The 21,723-nt window shown below is 43.7% G+C and overlaps 1 protein-coding gene across 1 annotated transcript in view; it reads left to right on the forward strand.

Annotated features, from left to right (window-relative positions):
• The window catches only part of FAXC (failed axon connections homolog, metaxin like GST domain containing), a 67,713-nt gene that overhangs the window by 25,139 nt on the left and 20,851 nt on the right, over positions 1–21,723 (forward strand). Inside the window, exon 4 of the mRNA XM_021693471.1 lies at positions 2,583–2,806. Coding sequence (XP_021549146.1) covers positions 2,583–2,806 — 224 coding nt within the window. The remainder of the gene's footprint in view (positions 1–2,582; positions 2,807–21,723) is intronic.

Genomic DNA, 21,723 nt, shown 5'->3' on the forward strand with positions numbered 1-21,723 from the left:
AATCTCTCACTCAAGTCATCGGCCTGAGAGAAAAGACTTAATCTCTCCTTATACCTAATAGGTCAATAGACTCTTGGTCAATAGACTCTTTTTCTCATACCCCAGAGTTTCTCCTCTGCATTCCCTGTACACCCTCCCTCGCCCCCATTGCCCTAGTTCTTAGGTCTTGCCAGAGTCTTCTAGCCAGCCTTCCTACTGGTGGTTTCTCCATTTCCAGCCCTTCCTTCACATTGCCTCAAACCTGATTACATTTCTTGTCTGCTTAAAACCTTTCAGTGGTTCACCTTTGCTTCCAAAATAGAGTTCATCACCCTTTGTCTCAGGCGCATCCAGATCTGGTCCTGGCCCACCCTTCCATCCTCTGCCCAGGCATCCTGTGCTCCCCGGCCAGTGCTCTTCACGCATACCCTTCCTCCTCTGCTCTGCCTGGTGAGCTTCTGCTCATCCCTCAGGATCACTTAGGCTTATGATGAAACCTGTGTAATTCATCTACAAAGAATGTATTTTTTCACATCAACCTGTCAGTTTAGAGCCACCACATTCCTCAGTTTTACTCTTTAGACACTTCCTGGATGCTCTTATGACCTGGTCATGCTTATTTTGGGATAATTTAGTTTTATTCTCAGTTCATGGACTTGCAAAATAATCAAGGATGGTCTGGCTCTTTTATTGTGCCTTTCAATCCAGTACAACTTGAATCAAAGTGCTGAATTATTCTAATGGAATGAGAAAATTGATAACCTTAATTACTGCAGGTGTAAAAAGAAGAGCAAGTAGGAAAGTATTTAGTTTGCATGTTTATAAAGAATTTACCAGAGTAAATGTGAGATCTTTTATGTCGAAAGATCCATTGACTTCTCTGTCTGTATGTATTAGTTACCGTTGTGATGTACTTTTTCCTATTTTCAGCAAAATCCATTTCTTGACTCAATACTTTATTTTGAGAGACTTATAAAAGAGGTACACAAAGCTTTTTTTTTTTTTTAAGATTTTATTTATTTATTTGACAGAGAGAGACACAGCGAGAGAGGGAACACAAGCAGGGGGAGTGGGAGAGGGAGAAGCAGGCTTCCCGCGGAGCAGGGATCCCAATGTGGGGCTCAATCCCAGGACCCCAGGATCATGACCCGAGCCGAAGGCAGATGCTTAACGACTGAGCCACCCAGGCTCCCCGACACAAAGCTTTCTAATAAGATTTGTAGGCATTATTTTAAAAAGGTGATAAAGAAGAGTTTTGGGTATAGTGCAGAGAGTTATGTTGAAATTGGTTGTAGGACTTCTCAGTAAAAATCAGGAATGCTTAAAAACTTTTAGAGAAATCTTCTGTTTCTTATTTTCTTTTTTCTAGAGGAAAGAACAGTGGAAAGAATAGGATTATACAAAATGATCAACATTTCAGGGACTTTTTTTTTCTTTAAAAAATTGAGGTGGAAAATCGCCATCATTTATTATAATTCCTTGTGTTTTCTCTGTAAAAGTATTTTTCACTCTTGATTTTTTCAAAGTGGCCATTATTGTTCTATGAACCAACACTAGGAGGAGAGACGACTGCTAGTACATCTTTTTTGCTCGTTATGGGGTAAAACTAAAATATCTTCTTTTGGCATTCCCACACCTACATTTTTCTCAGCCTTCGGTAGGAACCCCTTTTAATTTCTGTGTACCGACACTGTTAGCCAGAGAGACATTGCTGTAGTCGCATGGGTTCAGAGCCCCTAATCAGCCGAGGCCCGAGTGTTGTAGCCGGCAGCCCACAGGAACTGAGTTGCTGCTCAGCTGGGTCTCCGTGTTCCATGGCCACACCTGGACAGGAGAGTTGGCCACAGGCACCACCCAGATGGGAAAAGTGACTCAGATGAGTTCCTTCGGTCTTCGTATTCACTTTAGAGATCTGGAGCCCAAACTGAAACAGTTCTCCAGGCTTTCTGGAGAGCAAATCATATACATAATATTTATAATTTATATAGTTTATACCAACATTAGATAGGTATATCTACTCCCTAATCCTCTGTCAAAAAGGCAAAAGTTTTCTTTTTTAAACAACTCTTTGATATGGTAAAATCTAAAACGCATACACAAATGGTGCGAAACAAAAAGGTGCAGCTTAATTAATGAACACAGAGCATATATCTGCATACCCATTCCTCAGATCAAGAAAGAGAATGAAGCCAGCCCTGTGGTCCCTGTGCCTCCTTCCTGGTGTCCCCATGGGTACGCACGGTTCTGCCTCAAAACCTTTGGAAGTGCGTTTCTCCTGTTTTCTGTGGGGTTGCCTCAGAAGGTGCAGAAGCCGGCCTTGGGAGGTGGGGGGGGGCGTGGATCTGAGGGCGGGGGCCCGGAGATGTTTGGTGGAATTGTAGCATGGCATCGTTATCTGGATTTGTTCTAGTTTCTCTTACAGACCCGAAGTCTAGGCATTGGCCAGAAGCTGTTGTCATACCTGCAGAGACTGCTCTTTGTAAAGCTGCTCTGGCTCATTTCCTCTAGAGTGTGCTGACTTGTGACGCACTCACTGGAAATGGACTCTGAGGAGCTGACATACATCTGATGCCCAGTAGTAACCTGTTTCCACACAATTCCAGGACGTTAGCTTATTGCCAGTGGGTGGACAATCTCAATGAGACCCGGAAGATGCTCTCTCTTAGTGGTGGCGGTCCCTTCAGTAACCTGCTGAGGTGGGTCGTGTGCCACATAACGAAAGGAATTGTGAAGCGCGAGATGCACGGCCACGGCATTGGCCGCTTCTCAGAGGAAGAGATTTACATGCTGATGGAGAAGGACATGCGGTCCTTGGCAGGGCTTTTGGGTAACGTACCACACCTTCTATTCTCTATTTTATATCTGTACTTTTTTGCATGATTAGTAAAGCGCTGTTAGTTGACTGATTTAAAGTTTTATTTGGATTGGTTTCTTTGCTTCCACGTGTAGGTGGCAGTCCCACCATTTAACCCGACTCCCTAATTTTCAGGAGCAAATGTCTCTCTCCTTCGTCACTAGCATGAGCCAGGCTAGTGTGGCGAGGCCGGTGCGGAGAGGACACAGAGCGGGCCCCCAGCGGCTTGGAACGTGTTGTGAGCCAAGGGTGATTGTGAGCAAGGGAGCTCTTCTATTTATACACAGGCCAGGGTGAAAGGGCTGCTTGTAAATACCTCTGCTGGAAGAGTCAACTGCGTCTCCGTGGCCATCAAGCCGGTTCTGACCCATTCCGCGTGCACCTGCCGCGTGTCATTTCTCATGCCTGAGTTTCCATTTGTGATCTTAGCGCTCTTCTTACGAGCGTGTTGTAATTCTTCTGATTTTGCATTTACTGTGCACAGTGGGTTTCCCTGTGCTTGGGAAGCCCCTCCAGGAGGAGCCTGGGGCAGCATACGTGTGGGTGGGTGAGGCTGCTGAGAGTGGAGTTCGGTGTCTTCGCTCCCCTGGTTGGCTGGAGATGGCTGGGCTGATGTGCCTCTGTGCTGGGCGGAGCTCGAGTCTTACCTGTGTCAGTTCATAAACACATCATGTGAGTTCAAGAGCTTGTGTGTCGGAACTGATGGTTTCTCCTGGGGACAACTAAGGTCTAGGGAGCCAAGCCCGCTATGTGACCAGTCACGTGACCTGGTCCTTTGGGACTGCTTATTTTGCCCGGGGAAGGTGAGTTTCCACCTAAAAGGCACCCTTACCTCCATTCTAGAGCATATTATTTCCCTCCAGGAAGTGGGGTTAGGGTCTGTTTTGTTGAAACCCATGTGGGGCTCCCTCCAGGGTGACTCGTTCTGACTGGCTCCTTCCCTCTTCTGTACTCCAGATGCTTCCTGGACCTGGAGTGCCCCCCTGAACCCTGGGCTGCAGGGGAAGAGCCCAACAGCATATCCAGCTCTTGGCCAGCTTTGTTTTGGGGGGGTGGTTTGATGCTGACCAGACCTTCTGGTGCTTTGCCTTTCTAGGCCCAGAGGGGCCTGCCTGACGTAGATATGAGTGGAATTGGCCTCAAGTTTGCCTCGTTCCCGTGGAAACAGTCCTGGACTCACAGCCTCACAGAGCAGGTCTGCCGCGGGCTGTTTCCTCCTTAGTGATGGCCCTACCTGCTCACTGCTTCCTTTCTAGCCCACGCTGTCGGAGCCCCAGAAGCCAGGCACTGAGGCCTCAGAGTTAAGCCAGAGATTATGCAGTAAAGTGCTGCTCTTCTCTAAGAACTTCACAGTGTTGGTTCCTTAACCAGGGAGGGCTGATTGTCACTTTTCTGGAATGCTTCTTCTGGTTGGGAGAACCAGGGAGCAGGGGGATAGCGATTCTCTTGTACTTAATGACTTAGCAAAATGCTTCTTCCCCGATTATGGTGAGGTGGGAGGTAGAGCTATTGTCGGCAGCTAGGTTGGATATCTGGCAAGTATTCCAAACAGCATCAAGTCTAGATCATTTCCTGAGATGAGAAATTGATTCGGCTATTTGAGGGCCACCTGGGTGGCTCAGATGGTTAAGCGTCTGCCTTCGGCTCAGGTCATGATCTCAGGGTCCTGGGATCGAGTCCCGCATCGGGCTTCCTGATCAGCTGGGAGCCTGCTTCTCTCTCTCCCACTCCCCCTGCTTGTGTTCCTGCTCTCGCTGTCTCTGTCTCTGTCAAATAACTAAATAAAATCTTTAAAAAAATATTGATTTGGCTATTTGAAAAGCAGGAGTTTGCTGGAGTTCTATTCCACGTGGGAGCTCGGGGAACAGTCTAGGCTCTCATAGGAGAAGCACTTTTGCTGCCTTTGGGGAGAGAGAGGCTCCTTGGCTGAACATCAGAGGTTTTCTTACTAAATGAGGCAGAAAGCATCACCTCCCCCCTCACCTGGAGATACAGCTTACTTTTAAGGCCCAGGTGCCTGAGAGACTCAAAATGCATGACTTTTTGTTAAGTAGTTCAAGATTTGGGGAAATTGTCTAGGGATGTATTTGAGGCATCAGGATAAATTAATTATTGGTGTTTCAAGTCAGTTGACTTCAAGGATTGAAGACCTTCTTTGGGGCAGGAGCTGGGGAATACAAAAGTGAATAAGAGATGGTCCCCTCTCTCAGGTAGCTTACTATCCAGTGGGAGAGACGAACTTATAAACCAGGAATAGGTGAATTATGGCCCATAGCTGGTGGCCTGTTTTTTTTTTTTAATGGCCTATGAGCTAAGAATCATTTTTATATTATTAAAATGTAAGGAAAAAAATGCAACAGAGATCAAATATGGCCCAGAAAGCCTAAAATATTTACCATCTGAAGCTCCATAGAATTTTGCTGACCTCTGCTCTAAATGAGTACCCACGTTCAGGTTGGGCTCTGACAGGTGTCATGACAGAGGTTTGTGCTTGGTGCCCTGGAGACACAGGAGTAGGGGTGAAATGGCAGCGAGAGCTTGGGAGGGCCAGAGAAGAGGCAGCAGGTGTTTTGGCCCCAGAAAGTAAACAGTTGTCCCAAGGAAGAAAATAGGGAAGGACCATCTGGGCAAATCATGAGAAAAGGAGTCACAAGTGAGGGGCATTTTGTAATCATGGTCGAAATGAAGGTTTAAAGGTAGTTTGGGGCCATATTATAAAAGGTAACAATTACGCTGAGATATAAAACATGTAGGTGGTGCAGACTTCTAATATTAGAGAGAAAGAGGCATATCTGTGATTTAGAAAAGTGGCTCTGTTGCTGTCATGGCAGACGGCTTGGGCCTGAGGGGTGGGTGGTAACGAGAGACTGAAGAGAGGCGGTACATATCTTTGGATGTAGTTTAAAAAATTGTGATTAAGTTCAAATTAAAATAAAAAATTAAATTTAAACAAAATAAAAATTAGTTGAGAAAGATGATATCTTTGTGTTGGAAAGGAGACAAAATTATTATTTATAGAAATTAAGAGATTATGTAGCTAAAATAGGGGCACCTGGGTGGCTCAGTCGGTTAAGCATCTGCCTTCGGTTCAGGTCATGGTCCCGGGGTCCTGGGATCGAGTCCTACATCAGGCTCCCTGCTCGGCAGGAAGCCTGCTTCTCCCTCTCCCTCTGCCTGCCGCTCCCCCTGCTTGTGCTCTCTCTCTGTCAAATAAATAAATAAAATCTTAAAAAAAAAAGAAATTATGTAGCTAAAATAATGGAGAATTGAAATTACAGTTAATGAGAGAGTTCAGTAATTTTACAAAGGTACAGACATCCAGATGGCCAACAGACACATGAAAAGATGCTCAACATCACTCATTATCAGGGAAATGCAAATCAAAACTACAATATATCACCTCACAGCTGTCAGAGTGGCTAAAATTAACAACACAGGAAACAACATGTTGGTGAGGATGTGGAGAAAGGGGAAACCTTTTGCACTGTTGGTGGGAATGCAAATTCGTGCAGCCATTGTGGAAATCTGTATGGAGGTTCCTCAAAAAATTAAAAATAGAACTACCCTTTTTTTTTTTTAAGATTTTATTTATTTGAGAGAGAGAGAATGAGCAGTGGGGACAGGCAGAAGGAGAGGGAGAGAGAGAAGTAGACTCCCTGCTGAGCAAGGAGCCCGATGTGGGGCTCACCTGAGCTGAAGGCAGACGCTTAACCGACTGAGCCACTCAGGTGCCCCAAAATCGAACTTACCCTATGACCCAGGAATTGTACTAGTGGTTATTTACCCAAAAAATAGAAAAACACTAACTAAAAGGGATACATGCACCCTTATGTTTATTGCAGCATTATTTACAATAGCCACACTATGGAAGCAGCCCAAGTGTCCACTGATGGGGATGAATGGATAAAGAAGATAAATATGTATATAATGGAATACTATTCATCCATAAAAAGAATGAAATCTTGCCATTTGCAACACCATCGATTGAGCTAGAGAGTATTATAGTAAGTGAAATAAGTCAGTCAGAGAAAGAAATACCATAGGATCTCACTCATATGTGGAATTTAAGAAACAAAACAAAGGAAACTAGAGAGAGAGACAAACCAAGAAACAGACTCTTAACTATAGGGAACAAACTCATGGTTACCAGAGGGAAGGTGGGTGGAGGGATGGAGGAAATAGGGGATGGGGATTATAGAGTACATTCATCATGATAAAATAAACTAAAATAAAATGATAAAAAGTTTACAAAGTTACAAACATGTAAATCTTGGTATCTCAAATAACTGATTAGGAAATATAGTTAAAAATTTCCATTTATAATAATAAAAAATCAAAATATTAGAAATATGATGTATTAGAAATATTCAGGTCCTACAGAAATAAAATTAGATAGTCCTAATAAGAGATAGTAGGTTTTTTAGAAAATGGGGAGTATACCTTCATTCATTCATTTGAGAGTGATACCTCTGGAGCCAGAGGTCAAACCAAGCTCCATCACTTCCGAGCTCTGCAACCTTGGGCAAGTTTCTTCTCTAGGCCTCAGTTTCCTTATGTGTAAAATGGGGACAATAATGGTGAAAAGAAAAGTAGCACATGTAAAGTGCTCAGAGTAGTGCCTGCAGGTCGTAAGCAATCAAGTAACAAGCAAGTGTAAAATACAACTGCAGTGAGGACAGAAAGCAGAGGTCCGCGGTACTGCGAGGGCTGATAATGCGGGGAGGGTTGCCCAGTGGTCAGTGTTAGTCTCCATTCAGTTCTGCATGTTCCCGTGTCCCCTTGGGGCAGGTGTGTGCGTTGGAAGCAGAGATACGACCTGTAGTGGATGCCTGACTTTCACGTGTGCAAGAAGTGCGAATGCTGTCTATTTCCATCCCCTCCCCAAAGGGTGAGAATCAGAAAAGCATGGAAGACATAAAAATCAAGAAGAGAAAGGTTAGGTTTTTGGGAGGCAGTGTGGCTGGAGACAGGAACTCTAGTGGCCACATGAGAGAGGTATTTCTGGAGTCAGATCCCCCGGGGTTCACATCTTGGGCTCTGCCACTTAGCAGCTGTGTGACTTCCCATGAACCACCTGGACTTTTTCATCACAAAATGGGGGTGAGAACAATGCGTCCAGCATAGAGTGCAAGGACTCAGTGAGCACTTCTGTAATGTACTTACTACAGCGTTTGGCACATAAACAATGCTGAGAAGTATTAGCTATTATCATTACCACTGTCACAAGTTTTGTATGTAACACGACTCCATGAAGAACATTGTTTTCTGAGAAAAAAGTCTAAGGAAACCTTTTCTCTGATTTTTACATGTATTAGTTAATTGTAGAAACTTGGGGAAGTTCAGAAGCACACAGAGAAGGAAACTAAGTCACTGTAATCTTATAACTTACTGCTTGCTAACCACAGTTGTCCTTTTGGTACACGTCTTTCCAATATTTTTATGTGTAATTTTGAATCATATAGATGTATTTGTGTAAATGCACACATACACATAATTTTCCAACCTGTCTTTTCCTCACTTAATATATTGCAAATATTTTTTCCTATACCATATAATGCTGTGTGCTTGGTATCACATAAAACTGACGTAAATCTCATCAGCCTTCTGCCTCTTTTATATTTCTGTTCTACCATTAATCCTGAGTCTACAGGTATGAACTTGAAGTGGAAGGGAAATAAGACAGAATGAATATAAGAAAATAAGAATATAGCTGTGTCCCACGTTAGCACAGAGATCCCCAGCTGTGATCATTTGATAGATTAAAATAAGAAAGAAGATGGAATCTGGTACACAGTAGAAGTAACACCACCCATTTGGCAGATGAAGAAACTGAGGCACAGAGAGGTTGAGTGGCTTGCCCACAGTTACACACAGTAAAAAGAGACATTGGTGAACAAGTTGATCACAGGCCTGAGCTGCTAGAGCTGCCACGCGATGAAGATACTGTTGCAAACATTTATAAAATGGCAAGACTTGTGAGAAGTACCACCTGGAGAAGTACTAGGTGCAAGGAGGGCGCTTTTGCGGGAGAGACTAGTGTGGTCAGGGAGGTTATGCAAGACTTCTTTGAGGACATGATACTTCTGGACTCTGAAAGATAAGCTGGAGTTAGGCAGGCATGTGTGTGAGGAGGAGGAATGGGGTGGGACGGGAGACCAGCTTGGAACATAGAAGGGGCATCACGTGTGAAGGCTCTGACATGAAAAGCAGCTGGAAGCCTTCAAGGAATGAAAAGATGGCTAGTGTGTTAGTAACTGTGAGAACTGAAGTGTGGCATGAGGTAGAGGTGGGTGGGGGGCTAGATCACACAGGTCTTCTATATCACTTAAATAATCTTGGCCTTTGTTCTAACAACAATGGAAGCTGTCAGAGGTTGAAATGGGGGAAGTGGCGTGATGCCCTAGAGGGGCCAACAGTGGATGTGGGGTCCAGTGAGGAGGCTGTTGCAGTCCAGGAAAGGTCAGATGGTGTTGTGGGTTACAGCCACGGTGACAGAGTTGGACATATGATGGTGGTTTAGAGCTATATTCTAGAGACAGAATTGACTACAGTTTGGTGACTGTGTGTGGGGGGAGAGAGGCGGGGATGAGAGGGCAGGGGTAAGGAATAACCAGGTTCTTGACATGAACACTTAGTGAACAAAGTAGCCATTCAGAATTGGAGAATGCTGGAGTAGAGGGGATGATCATGAATTTCAGGGGTGGGTACGCTGAGTCTCAGATCCCTGTGAGACAGGCACGAGTGGAGACAAAGCATAAGATAAGGGCGCCCTTTTTTTTCTTGACTCATTAAAAAAAAATTTTTTTTTTAAAGATTTGAGAGAGCTAGAGCACACGCGGGGGGAGGGGCAGAGGGAGAGGGAGAAGCAGACTCCCCGCTGAGCAGGGAGCCCGATGCGGGGCTTGATTCCCAGGACCCTGGGATCATGACCTGAGCCGAAGGCAGACGCTTAACGACTGAGCCACCCAGGCGCTCCATTTAAAAAAATGTTTTTTAAAAAGATTATTTATTTGAGAGAGAGAGCACTAGTGTGGGGAGGAAAGGCGGCCTCTTCAATCAGTACAGAAAAGACAAATTAATTCAGTAAATGGTGTTGGGACAGCTGGCTGACCTTTTGGAACAAAATAAGTACAGTCCTCCTGACTTTATGTCATACACCTGAATACATTCCAAGTGGAGTAAGCATTTAAATGTAAAAAATAAACCATAAAGGTGTCAGGATAAAATATGGGAAACTTTTATATAATCTTGAACTTGGGAAAGTTTTTCTAAGTATGGTACCAAAGGAAGAAGTGACAAAAAGTTGGATTGCTAGATTTCTTGAGACAAATAAAACCACCTGGATGTCAATAATCACCATAAATAAAGTTAAAATTGAAACGGAAAGCTGGAAAAAACGTTTGCAACCTGTGACAAAAGAATTAATGTTACTATTTGAAGAACTTCTGCAAATCTGTAAGAAATGTGAATACTTGGAAAAAACTGGACAAAAGACATAGAGAATTTGCAAAAAATGACACACGTGATGAATAAATATATGAAAAATGTTGAACCTCTTTAGTAATCAGAGCAATGCAAGTTAACAAAGGAGGCACCACTCTGTCCATCAGATGGGCAAAGTTTTGTTTGTTTGTTTTGTTAATGTGATGAACTGGTGGGGGTGTGAAGGAGGCCCTGGCATACTGTACTGATAGGAAATAAAAACTAGGACATACTTTCTGGAGTTGAGTTCCACAGTTTTAAAAGTCATAACATCTTACATATTTACTTATTAAATAATTCAAAAAATCAGGAATTAAAGCTTTGAACCTTAACAAGAAGAAATAGGGAGAAATGTCAAATTCTGTACTTAGGTCCCCAGATTGAATTGCACAAATATAGGGCGGGGGAGAGACATGTGAGAAAGAGACTTCAGGATTTTAGTGGTTTTCATCCTCTGGATGTCACCAGTGTGATGGACTGTCAAAAAGCTAATAAAAACCTAGCCTGTTTAACGCAGCATAGTGTCTATAGATCTATCTATAAAAAGGATTGTAATACTGAAACATTAAAATCTGAGCAGTTATTAATAGTATGGGTCCCTGGTTTTTGTTTGCGATGGTAATGGGAAACTAAAGTTATTTAGGTAGAAAGGCACTTGCAATTTTCACTGCTTTCAGCTCTTTAGGTGCCCACTTGCGGGTCATTTGTGAGTAATTGGCATTTTTGTCTAGAATGATATCATTCCATCAGTTCTCTTTGGTCACAGACATACCTAAAATTATTATTACTTCAGAATATGTTCTAAAGGGCTAAGCAGTGATCTGTGGTGTCAGGAGTTGGGAGTCCAGTGGACTAAGGTTCCTAGTTTGTAAAACAGCTTGGGACAACTAAAGGGTTTTTTTTTTTTTAAGGGTACAAAGTTAAATGACGACAAGGAGAAGGTCAAAACACTCGACTCATAATTTGCTTCTATATAGGTAAGAATGGAAATCCAAACTAGGTGAGAAGGTCGCAAGAGAGCACTTCGGTATTTTCAAACAACTAAAAGATTAACAAGCAAACTAATTATTTGAGCGTTATTTTGTATTAGTTTCACACTAAGTGTAATGTTAGGCTCTTGGGAAACAAAGATGAGTAAGAATGGTCTCTACCTTGAAGAAGCTTATAAACCAGTAGCCCTTAAGTCTCTAGGTCCCAACAATGTCCTAGGATGTGAAAAATTTTCCATGTGATCTTGGAAGTTTGAATGTAACCCTTCAGAAACAGGAAGAATGGGAACATATCAGAAAACAGAGATAGGAAATTGTCCCCATTTCCAAAAGGGGAGGGAGAGGTAGATTCTGATTATGAAATACTAGAATGAATTATTAGATAGATGGTTAGTTTTCACAAAGAACTATCTTGGTTCATTGTGAGTAAATCATACCAAAATGACTATTGTGTCTTGACTTGTTGGATTTACCAATTGGATAGACCATGTCTTGATTTATTCAAACCATTAGATACCATCTCTCAAGATATTCTTGTAGGCAAGATGACTGGTTTTCAAAGGGGGCTTCCATGGGTGCATATGTTGCCACCAAGGTTCCTTAAGTGCTCTGGTGGGGAGGAGAGGAAGCCCTAGCAGGTTGGACTCTCTCCACCCCTCTTTTACCTAGAACAGCTCCCTTGTTATCTGTTTATATATTGGAAATCCGTTTTATTTTGGTTTGATAGAGAACTTGCCCTACCAAAGAAAAAAATTTGAAAGCCCCCAGATTAACTAGTGGATTTGTGGCTGATTGAGTGACAGTATCTTTACAGTGCCAATCAACGGCTTGGTATTGCTTAAAGAGAGCTCTCCAGAGACTCTGCTCTTGACTTTTCTCAGTGACCAGTTGACAACTTCAAAGGCGTGCTTAGTGGTTTTTGAATGACTCTAGGTGGAAGGCCAGCTAAAAAACTGGGTGGGAAAATCAGGAATCAAAGCTTTGAACCTTAACAGGAAGAAACCTAATAGGGAGAAACGTCAAATTCTATACCTAGCCTGTTTAATGCAGTGTAGTGTTTCAGCTTAAAAGTTGTTTTCTTAAGGAAACCTTTCTGGACCTTTTCTCCCAGTGTGTCAGGCAAACCTGAGCCTTGCCCCCAGGCACTTGGTGCTTTCTTCCTCAGAGCACTCCTTGCACCTTCTTTTAATGATTTGGTTTGTCTCCTCAGCTTAGCTGTGCCAGGCCTGGTGTTTTCATTTCTATCTCTAGGGCGTGACTGAGTGCCCGGCACACATTAGGCATCAAGCGAGTGTTTGTTGAACAAAGGAGTTCAATGTTAAGTTCTGGGATCCGTCTTTTTTTTTTTTTTTTTAAGATTTTATTTATTCATTTGAGAGAGAGAGAGAGACAGAGAGAGCACAAGCAGAGGGAGAGGGAGAAGCCGACTCCCTGCTGAGCTGGGAGCCCGATGCGGGGCTCTATCCCAGGACCTAGAGATATGACCTGAGCCGAAGGCAGACGCCCAACCATCTGAGCCACCCAGGCGCCCCTGGGATCCGTCTTTTAAGGGAACTTGACCAAACTAGGGTGTGTCCAGAGAACAGTGGTTAGGAAGGTGGTTAAGTCTCAAAATAATTTCATGCAAGGAATTTGAGGATCCTGGGGGAGGATGGTCTGCAGAAGTGAAGATGTATGGGTCATATACCGGCGTTTTTCTGACTTAGGTGTTGTGGCAGAAGATGGACATATTTGGGGAAGGGGGAGGGGAACAGAGGAGAGGGTGGAGTGTGTGTGTGGGGGAATGACAACAGATTACAACTCAGGGTAAGGCAGCACTTTAAACAGACCAGTCCTAAATGGGAAGGGCTTGTCTTGTGGAGCAGTTGTTCTTTGGGATTACTCCGAGCTGAGGTTGATGACCAGCACCACCAGTCATCAACCACCATCACAGGTAGTGAGATCTTTCACTAGAGATGGTCTCTGGTGGGTCCTTCCAGTTCTGATGGTTTCATGATTTTATATTCACTCTCTAGAGAGGAGAGCAGAGATGTTTCCACGTTACGAAACAAGGCAGAGGCCAAAGTGGGGACCACTCGAGTTCTGGTTGGTCTCTTGGATTGTGATTTATGTTAGGCTGCCGCTCCTTGCCTTCGGCGGGCCCCGTGCTTTAAATGATCTGTGTTTATGTCTCCAACCAACAACGGTGGGTTCCCAATAAACCTCTCTTCTAATCTTCCACTTTTTAAAAGTTATTTTGACTCAAAGGTTTTTGGACAGGGGATTTTGTTCTGTCTTGTTTTTAAGCAAGCTTGGGAACAGGCTCTTTTAATAGCTGCTCTTCATACCCTGTTTAATTATATTATGCAAACAGCACTGCATCACGCAGGTGTGGAGGTCTAGGCTGGGAGCCACCTGGGCCACAGCAGCCACACACGGTGCCTCCCAGGGAAAGTGACAGGGGCGGCAGGGAGGCCTTCAGGACTAGGCGCTGGAAAAAGACGAGAAGCGTTAGGTTTTATCTACCACATTTAGCATATGTTGAGTAACTGAACAGAGGGCAGAGGAATAAAGACAAAGAAGTAATTTTGCCTGTCAATCTAGCTAGAAAGATAAACACACAGATAAAAGAAGAAAATAATAGACTAAAAGGAATGTTTCGGAATCTCAAAGCAGTGTTTCCTAATGGGGGTTCTAAGCCCTCTCCAACTTACCGGCACTATCTCGCATAATAGTGGTTCTTGGCCCTGATTGCTCATTAGATCGCCTCAGGGGCTTATAAAAAACAGCTGCACAGGCCCTGTGCCAGGCCAAATAATTCAGATCTCTGGGAGTGGGGTCTGGGGAAAGGTATTTTTTATACTGAGCAGGTGATTCACATGTGTCTGTAATCTAATACATAGGGCAGCCAGGGAGGTCAGAAGGGCTGGCCTGGGTGCTGGGAGGAGGACTGGAGGGGGGCGGGGTAAAGACTGGGGAGGGGTAAAGACTGGTGTTTTGGGGGGGGGTAAAGACCATGGAAGGGACCCGGGAGGGCACTGGGCCTTGGTCTGGGCAGGTATCAGAAGGGAGAAAATTCAGAACAAGCCAAGCCTACTTGATTTTTGTCTCGAGGCTAACCCTGGTTGGGTTTGTAGGCACATTGCTTAGCACAGGCTTTCCTTCTTTCCACGTCAAAAACCTAGTAGGTTGATTTTTCGTGTGGATAAATCTCATATTTAGATACATTAAAAATCTTTAACAGCATCTTTGAGATATTATGTCTTACAACACCCCCGAAAGCTAGTTATTTTACAGATGAGAAAGCCCAGTGAAGGTCAGAGAGGTGAGGGAGTGGGTCTCAGGCTGCTTAGCTAATGGTGACATTTTCTTTGGCTCTAGTGAGACTTCTGTATGTTTGCATTGGTGGCTTGTTAAGATCACATGCAGGGAGAGTAATGATTTGACCTGGAAATCATAAATTCTATTTTTGCCTGTACTGATTGGGTTCCAGGGAGCGCCTAAGCTTTTTACAAGTTCCTCCTGGAGTCCTGTACTCACCTCCTGGAGTGGAAGTGATTTACTCTACAGGTGTTATCCAATAACTCTCAGTTGCTTGCAGCCCACTACTGGGCATCAGCTCTTCTTTCCAGGTATCCTCTCCAGTCTAGATTTCCGGGAGGAGGAGGGAGGAATGGCTGGCCAGGGGCTGGTGGGGCCAGGCCCTGCTCATGGGGTTTGTGCCCGCATGGGAACGAGACAGTTGGGGTCCAGGTTGTGGCGTGTTCCTTTTCCATTCTCATTGTTGCTATCTTAGTGGGTACAAATGTGTTGGTTATTCATGAAAACAATAAAAAAGGACTTTTAGCACAATAAAATTAAATGCTACTGAGTTTTTAGAAATCTTTGTGGCTTATTTCGCAACACAAATTGGTTGGTATAATTCTGACGGAAGCAACCTGATCTCTATCCTGGGGGCATTCTGGCGGTTTCTTCCTCTGAGAGAAGTGTCTTTGGCTTTGTGTTTAAAATGTCAAGGTTCTCATTGCTGAATGATTAGAATAAGAGAATGAAAAATTCACAAGATAGCACCCTGTGGATAACAGGCTTTTAAAATCGTCCCCAGTACCCGTCCTTTCCTTGTGTTGCCAGATATGGAAGCCCTTCAGCATTTGTGTTCTGTTTGGGCTGATTTGCCTGAGTAGAATGCCTACCTCAGGGAGGAATTAGAGATTAAGGATGACCTGATGTATCATAATACATTAAGTCCTTGGTGAACCCAACCACACTTTTATTTATTTAAAAATTTCAATTTGTATCAAAAAGACTAATCAACATTTAAAACATTAGGAAAAAATGTAGATCTCTTTCATCATTCTGTCACCTAACTCAGTAACCATTTTCTATTTCCCTACATCTTCCACACGCATATTTTTAGGAAATATCATTTCTGATGGACACATCTTTGTATTCTGTTCATTTTTTTTTAAAGTAAATGCTAAAATTAAATGTGCTTTACTTTTGAGGAATTATTTACTTGAAATAGACTCATAGGAGTGAAATTACTGGGTGAAAGATTATGAACGTTGTTAGGTCTGTTCCTAGGAACTGCCATGGTGTTTTCCAAAAGAGAAGCACAGATTTACGAAGTGACCAGTAAAAGACTGAGGTACCAGTTTCACTGAAGGCTTACCAGTAACCATTCTGAACACTAAAAAAAAAAAAATCATTTACCACTTTATTTTATTCATTATAAACTGTTATCCTCAGGTTAGTCTGTATTCTGATTCTTTAATCACCTGTAAGAAATATTTTTCCTTTTTATTTTTCTCAATTGTTTCTTAGTGAATCAGCTGTCCCAATTCTTTTGTCCACTTTTCACCTGAATGAGGTTTCCTTTAAAATGTAATTGGTCTATTTATATCTCACAGATCTACTCTCAGTGATGTCTGAGGCAAAGATTTTCTCAATCTCACTTGGAATCTTAAAGATGTATGCAGAGGGACAGTCTGATTCATGGTTGTCCTCGTCCATCCTGACCCCGCTGTAGGCATCCACAGCGCTTGTGTGGGAGTTTGTCCAACACCTCCCAACCTTGAACCCAGCCCTGCAGGGACCTCTGCTCCTTCCAGTGAGCTGCCTGCCTTCTCCCCGAGGCCGGCTCCAGACTCAGAGGGCACCTGGGGCTGTTGACTTCTGACCAGGACCTCAGAGCCTGCTGGAGCACCCCGCGTAGCCCACCTCACTCCCACACTTGATCACTGACTGCCTCCCAACCTCTGGTTCCTTTCTCCATCACCTTCTCCCCACCCCACCATTTTGTTAGCCTCCCTTCCCCTACTTACTTCACTGTCACCCAGCCTAGCCTGAGATCCGTCATGGAAGCTACTCTCATCCCTAGTGTCCCCCATTTGCTCACCTTCCCCACCCAGCAGTGCCCCAGGTGGCCTGGTCAGCCTCGCTCCATGGAGTCCCGGCCCTTCCCTTCCTTCTTCAGGAGTTTGAAGAAAAATCCTTTCCTCTCTTCAACCTTTACTTCTTTACAGATTCCTCCTACTTAACATATAAGTCTCTCCCTCCCTTAAAAACAGCACTCCATTTCTGTCCTGTCTCTTGCCTTCCCTTCACACAGCTTGTCTGAGAAGTAATAACAGTCACACCTCCCATTTGCTCCTTGCGCCGCTGCACCCGGACTCGTAGCCCCCGCCCCACAATCGCTCTTGAAAGGGTAAATAACAACCTGCCTGTTCACCAGATCTGCTTAAAGGCCTTATTTTTATGTCCGTTTTTTATTTTGACCTTTTGGAAGAGGGAAATGTCTACCTGAGGGAGAGACTTTGAGGAATCTCTCTTGCCTGCTGTAGGCTTAAAGGACATGAAGTTTCTTGGGTGTGTTGAAGAACAAAGGATTGGGGCACCTGGGTGGTGCAGTTGGTTAAGCGACCAATTCTTGGTTTTGGGCTCAGGGCATGATCTCAGGGTCCTGGGATCCAGCCCTGCCTTGGGCTCCGTGGTCAGCCTGCTGGAGGTTCTCTCTCCCTCTCCCTCCCCCTTTACTCTCTCCCTGTGCTCGAGTTCACGCTTCTTCTCTCTCTTTCAAATAAATAAACTTTAAAATAAATAAATAAATAAAATCTTTTTAAAAAAAGAACAAAGGATTCAGCCTTTCTCTTTCTCTGGAGGCTTCATTTTTCCATTTTCAACTCCACAGATTCCCAGGTGCCCCCTGAGGAGGCATTAGTCTCTTGCTGTTTCAGGTGGTGCCCCTGTTCTTGACTCTAACCTACCAACACATGCAGGCACTTCATTTTTATTAACTCATTAGTGCTCACAATGATCTTTTTTTCCATGAAGAAATTTAGGCACAAAGAGATACCTTCCCAGGGAACACCCAGCTAGTAAATGGTGGAGCTTAGACTTGAACTAAGTGGTCTGGGAGAGGCCAGAAGTCCTTGCTGAACACTTTTTTAGCCTTTATCTTACTTATCGGATCTGTCTGACCCTTCTTTCCTGCTTTTCCTTTGCAGGTTCCTTAAATACTGGTGGGGAAGGGAATGAGAAATTATTTTCTATCCTTTATGTTCTTCTAGTTGGACTAAAAATTAAATTTACTAAGATTAACAGGAGGAAAAAAAAAAAACAGTTTTATTACATGTGCAGAGAGGCCCAATAATGAAATTGAGAACGAAAAAAATGACCAAGGCAGGCAGTTTTTATATTTTTTAGACAAAGAGACAATAAATCTGTGAGGACCTGATAGGAAAAAGAAAACTTTGGGAGCTTCAGTTAGTAAGGAATTCTAAACAGAATTTGGGCTGGGGTAGTAAATCAGTAAAAAGTAACATGGGTTGTTTATATAACCTTCTCGGCTCTAAATCTCCCATCTCTGGGGGTAAGATCATCTCTTTAGCTCCTGGTACAGGGAGGATGCCTTCCACATGGGAGATTCATTTCCTGTTTTCAGGGGGACGGGAGGGGCTGAGTGTGCTTGCACAGGCTGTCTCTAGGTCACTTTTATACAAAATAATCAATATGCCAAAGCGGCACGTTTTGGGGCAGCCTGCCCTTGGCCCCTGCAAGCGTTCCTAGGATTCCATCCCCCACCCTCCCGAGTCCAGCTCCTTTCTGTATCTTCACTTAGATGTCCCACAGCCGCCTCAAATTTAGCACATCCTGAAAGAACTCCTCACCCTCCCAGGAGACCAACACGCCTTCCCATGACCTCTCTGTGAATGGCTTCGTCATCCATTCAGTTATTCAGGTTGGATGCTAAAAAGTCATTCTAGATTTCTCCTTTTCCAGGAGATCCTCCAGATCTTTGCATTGCCAGACCCTCCTTGACATTCATATCTCTGAGTAAATATCACCTCCACAGAGAGGCCTTCCCTGACTGACATAGCTGTTTAATGTAGCTGTCAGTCACCCGCTATCACAGCACCTTACTTTAATTCTCTGCATGGTACTTATCACTTATTGATTGATTTGTTTATCATTGCTCCATGTGAAGTAAACACCACGAGGGCAGTGACCTTGTCTGTTCTGTTAGTCTCTGTATCCCAAGCATCCAGAGCTGTCTTGCATATCATCAAAATAATATTGATGAGAGCTGACATATATGGAGAATTGCCAATGTGCTTAAGCAAATAGTAATGCAGTATATAATACTTACCCTCATATGGTAATCTCTACTTTCATAATAATATACATAATGTATATTCTACATTTATTATATAATTAGCGTATTATATATGATATAAAATATCTATGATATATAATATATGTACATATATATGTGTGTGTGTGTATCCTCACAGTAATATAATAACAGTACCTATGCTCAGATGATTTTGGTGAGAATTAAATGAGGCAGGAACTATTCTCATTAATTTTCACCAATGTATATGAGGGTAGGGATATTGTTATTACTATCAGTAGTATTATGCCTGGTTTGTCGGTGAGGAAACTGAGGTACACAGTGGTTAACTAACTGACCTAAGACCACAGAGCTGATACGCGGTGGGGTCAGGCTTGGACCCTGGCGTCGGGCTTTTGAGCTGGAGGCTCTATCAGTGATCGCTGAAGGATTGGCTATACCTCGTCACCGGAGTGCTCCCCAAGTCCCTTCGTCTCCTGTCCTTTCTGCCCCACAGCCGGAGGAGGGGCTTCCAATGTCTCTCGCCTGGATTTTGCCACAGCTTCTTAGCCGATGTCCCAACCTCTAGGTTTGCTTTTTAATTCTACTAGTGTTTAATCTAAAAAGCAAATCAGAACTGTAGGCTCCTGATCTTGTAGACTAAAATCCAAACTCCCTTTCTTTACAACCTGAATTCTGCTCACATCTTTATCCTCCTTTCCCACTTCTCCCTCTCATGCACATCTATTTTTCCCCACACCAAATGACCCTGGGATTGCTGAAGCACACAATTTCGTGCCTTCTCATGGGCTGTTTCCCTTGCCTTGCTTCATCCCACAGATTCTCAAGTTTTATTTCTACTTAGGAACTTTCTTAATGTTCTCCTTAATCTCCTCCAGCCCATGGGGCTCCCTACATTGGGTGTCTTTCTTCTCTCCTGTTTCATTTTGTGCAGACTTACATCATGGAACTTGTCTAGGCTATATGGAACTTGTCTAGGCTCCTCCTCTGCCCCGCCCCCCCCACCTGAACTTTCCCCTGTCCTTGCCTGGGAACATTATTATTTGGAAGGAATTGGTTGACTGGCTTCCCTCTGACCCTGGTATCTAACAGAAGGCCTGGTAAATAATAGGCACTCTGTAACTGTTGGCTGAGTGAATACTAACTTCCAAAAGGAATTTGAGGCAATCCACAGATAAGAGAGGGCATAGTCAACCATAATATAAAACTTTCAGAAACCAAGTGAAAAAATCATGTTCTTGGAATGAGTTTATTCCTGGAATTGGGCACACTTTATCTTTGAGTTTTTTGGCTACCGAGATAAAAAGGGAAACTTGAACTCACGACCCTGAGATCAAGAGTTGCATGCTTTTTTTTTTTTAAGAATTTTTCTTTTTGGGGGCGCCTGGGTGGCTCAGTCATTAAGTGTCTGCCTTCGGCTCAGGTCCTGATCCCAGGGTCCTGGGATCGAGTCCCGCATCGGGCTCCCTGCTCCGCAGGAAGCCTGCTTTTCCCTCTCCCACTCCCCCTGCTTGTGTTCCCTCTCTCGCGCTCTCTCTCTCTCTGTCAAATAAATAAATAAAATCTTTAAAAAAAAAAAAAAGAATTTTTTTTTTTATTTATTCATTTGAGACAGAGAGATACAGAGAGAGAGAGTAGGAGCAGTGGGGAGAGGTGGAGGGAGAGGGAGAAGCAGACTCCCCACTGAGCAGGGAGCCTGATGCAGAGCTCGATCCCAGGACCTGGAGATCATGACCTGAGCCGAAGGCAGACGCTTAACGGCTGAGCCACCCAGGCGCCCCAAGAGTTGCATGCTTTACGAATTGAGCCAGCCAGGTGCCTCTTATAGACAGTGTTTTTGAATATAAACATTTGTAAGTTTTCCTTAATAAAAGCTCAGGGTTTAGCATTGAATTGCTGTTCCGAAGGCACTTTTCTGGGGACTACTTTAATATAGTTCCTATATTTTTCTGATACAATTTATTATGGGGGTGGAGCTTGGAGAGCCTAGGGGTTTTAGTAACTTACTCCACAACCACAGCACAGACGCCTCATAGATACACCTTGTAATGTCAGTTTTAGGGGGAGGGGTTGAGGGCAAACTTCAGCTAGTTCTGAGTCAGCTATTTTACATTTAATTCTGTGGTGACTATAGTTCTTCTATGTTGTTGTTTAAAGAGGGTTCTCCCTGCATTAGAAACCAGGTGGTCCAGGCTTGGATGTTCTCTCATGAAAACTTAAGGACCTGACTTGTTGGGCTGCCCAGTTAGAAGGCCGTCTTGCGTCCACGAAGCAGTGAGCTGTAGCTGTCTGGGACCGGGCCGAAATAGCTCAACTACCTATACAACACCTTGGTTGAGCCCCAGAGTTCTAGATCCTAGAGTTCTATGCCATCAAATATGGGAGGGATGACTCTGGTCCAAAAGATTTAAGGCAAGGTATTGTAAAATACTTGTCATTCACTAAAAAATATATTTGTTTTTTAGTGAATAGGTACCTACTGTGTGCAGGGGTACCTACTGTGTGCAGGGCACTGGACTTGGTACTGGGGGGTACTGTGTTAGCACTCGAGTGGGGCTCATTGTCTAGTATGATTTCGTTCTTCACTGAGTTCACAATCTAGACAAAGTCACAAGGAACCATTCCAATGATATGGTCCGGGCCCCAGGTACCAAGTAGGCCCCCAAGTAGCTGAGTTCATTCACCTGGTAGATGAGGGGGGTTAGTATTGTCCATTTAAACATTGAGGGACATCTGCCAAATGTTATAATTTAACATAAGATTTAGCTTAGTTGATGCAGTTTTACCCCTTGATCCATTGTTGGTGA

Source organism: Neomonachus schauinslandi, chromosome 8 (genome assembly GCF_002201575.2).
Source record: "Neomonachus schauinslandi chromosome 8, ASM220157v2, whole genome shotgun sequence".
NCBI classification, from domain to species: domain Eukaryota; kingdom Metazoa; phylum Chordata; class Mammalia; order Carnivora; family Phocidae; genus Neomonachus; species Neomonachus schauinslandi.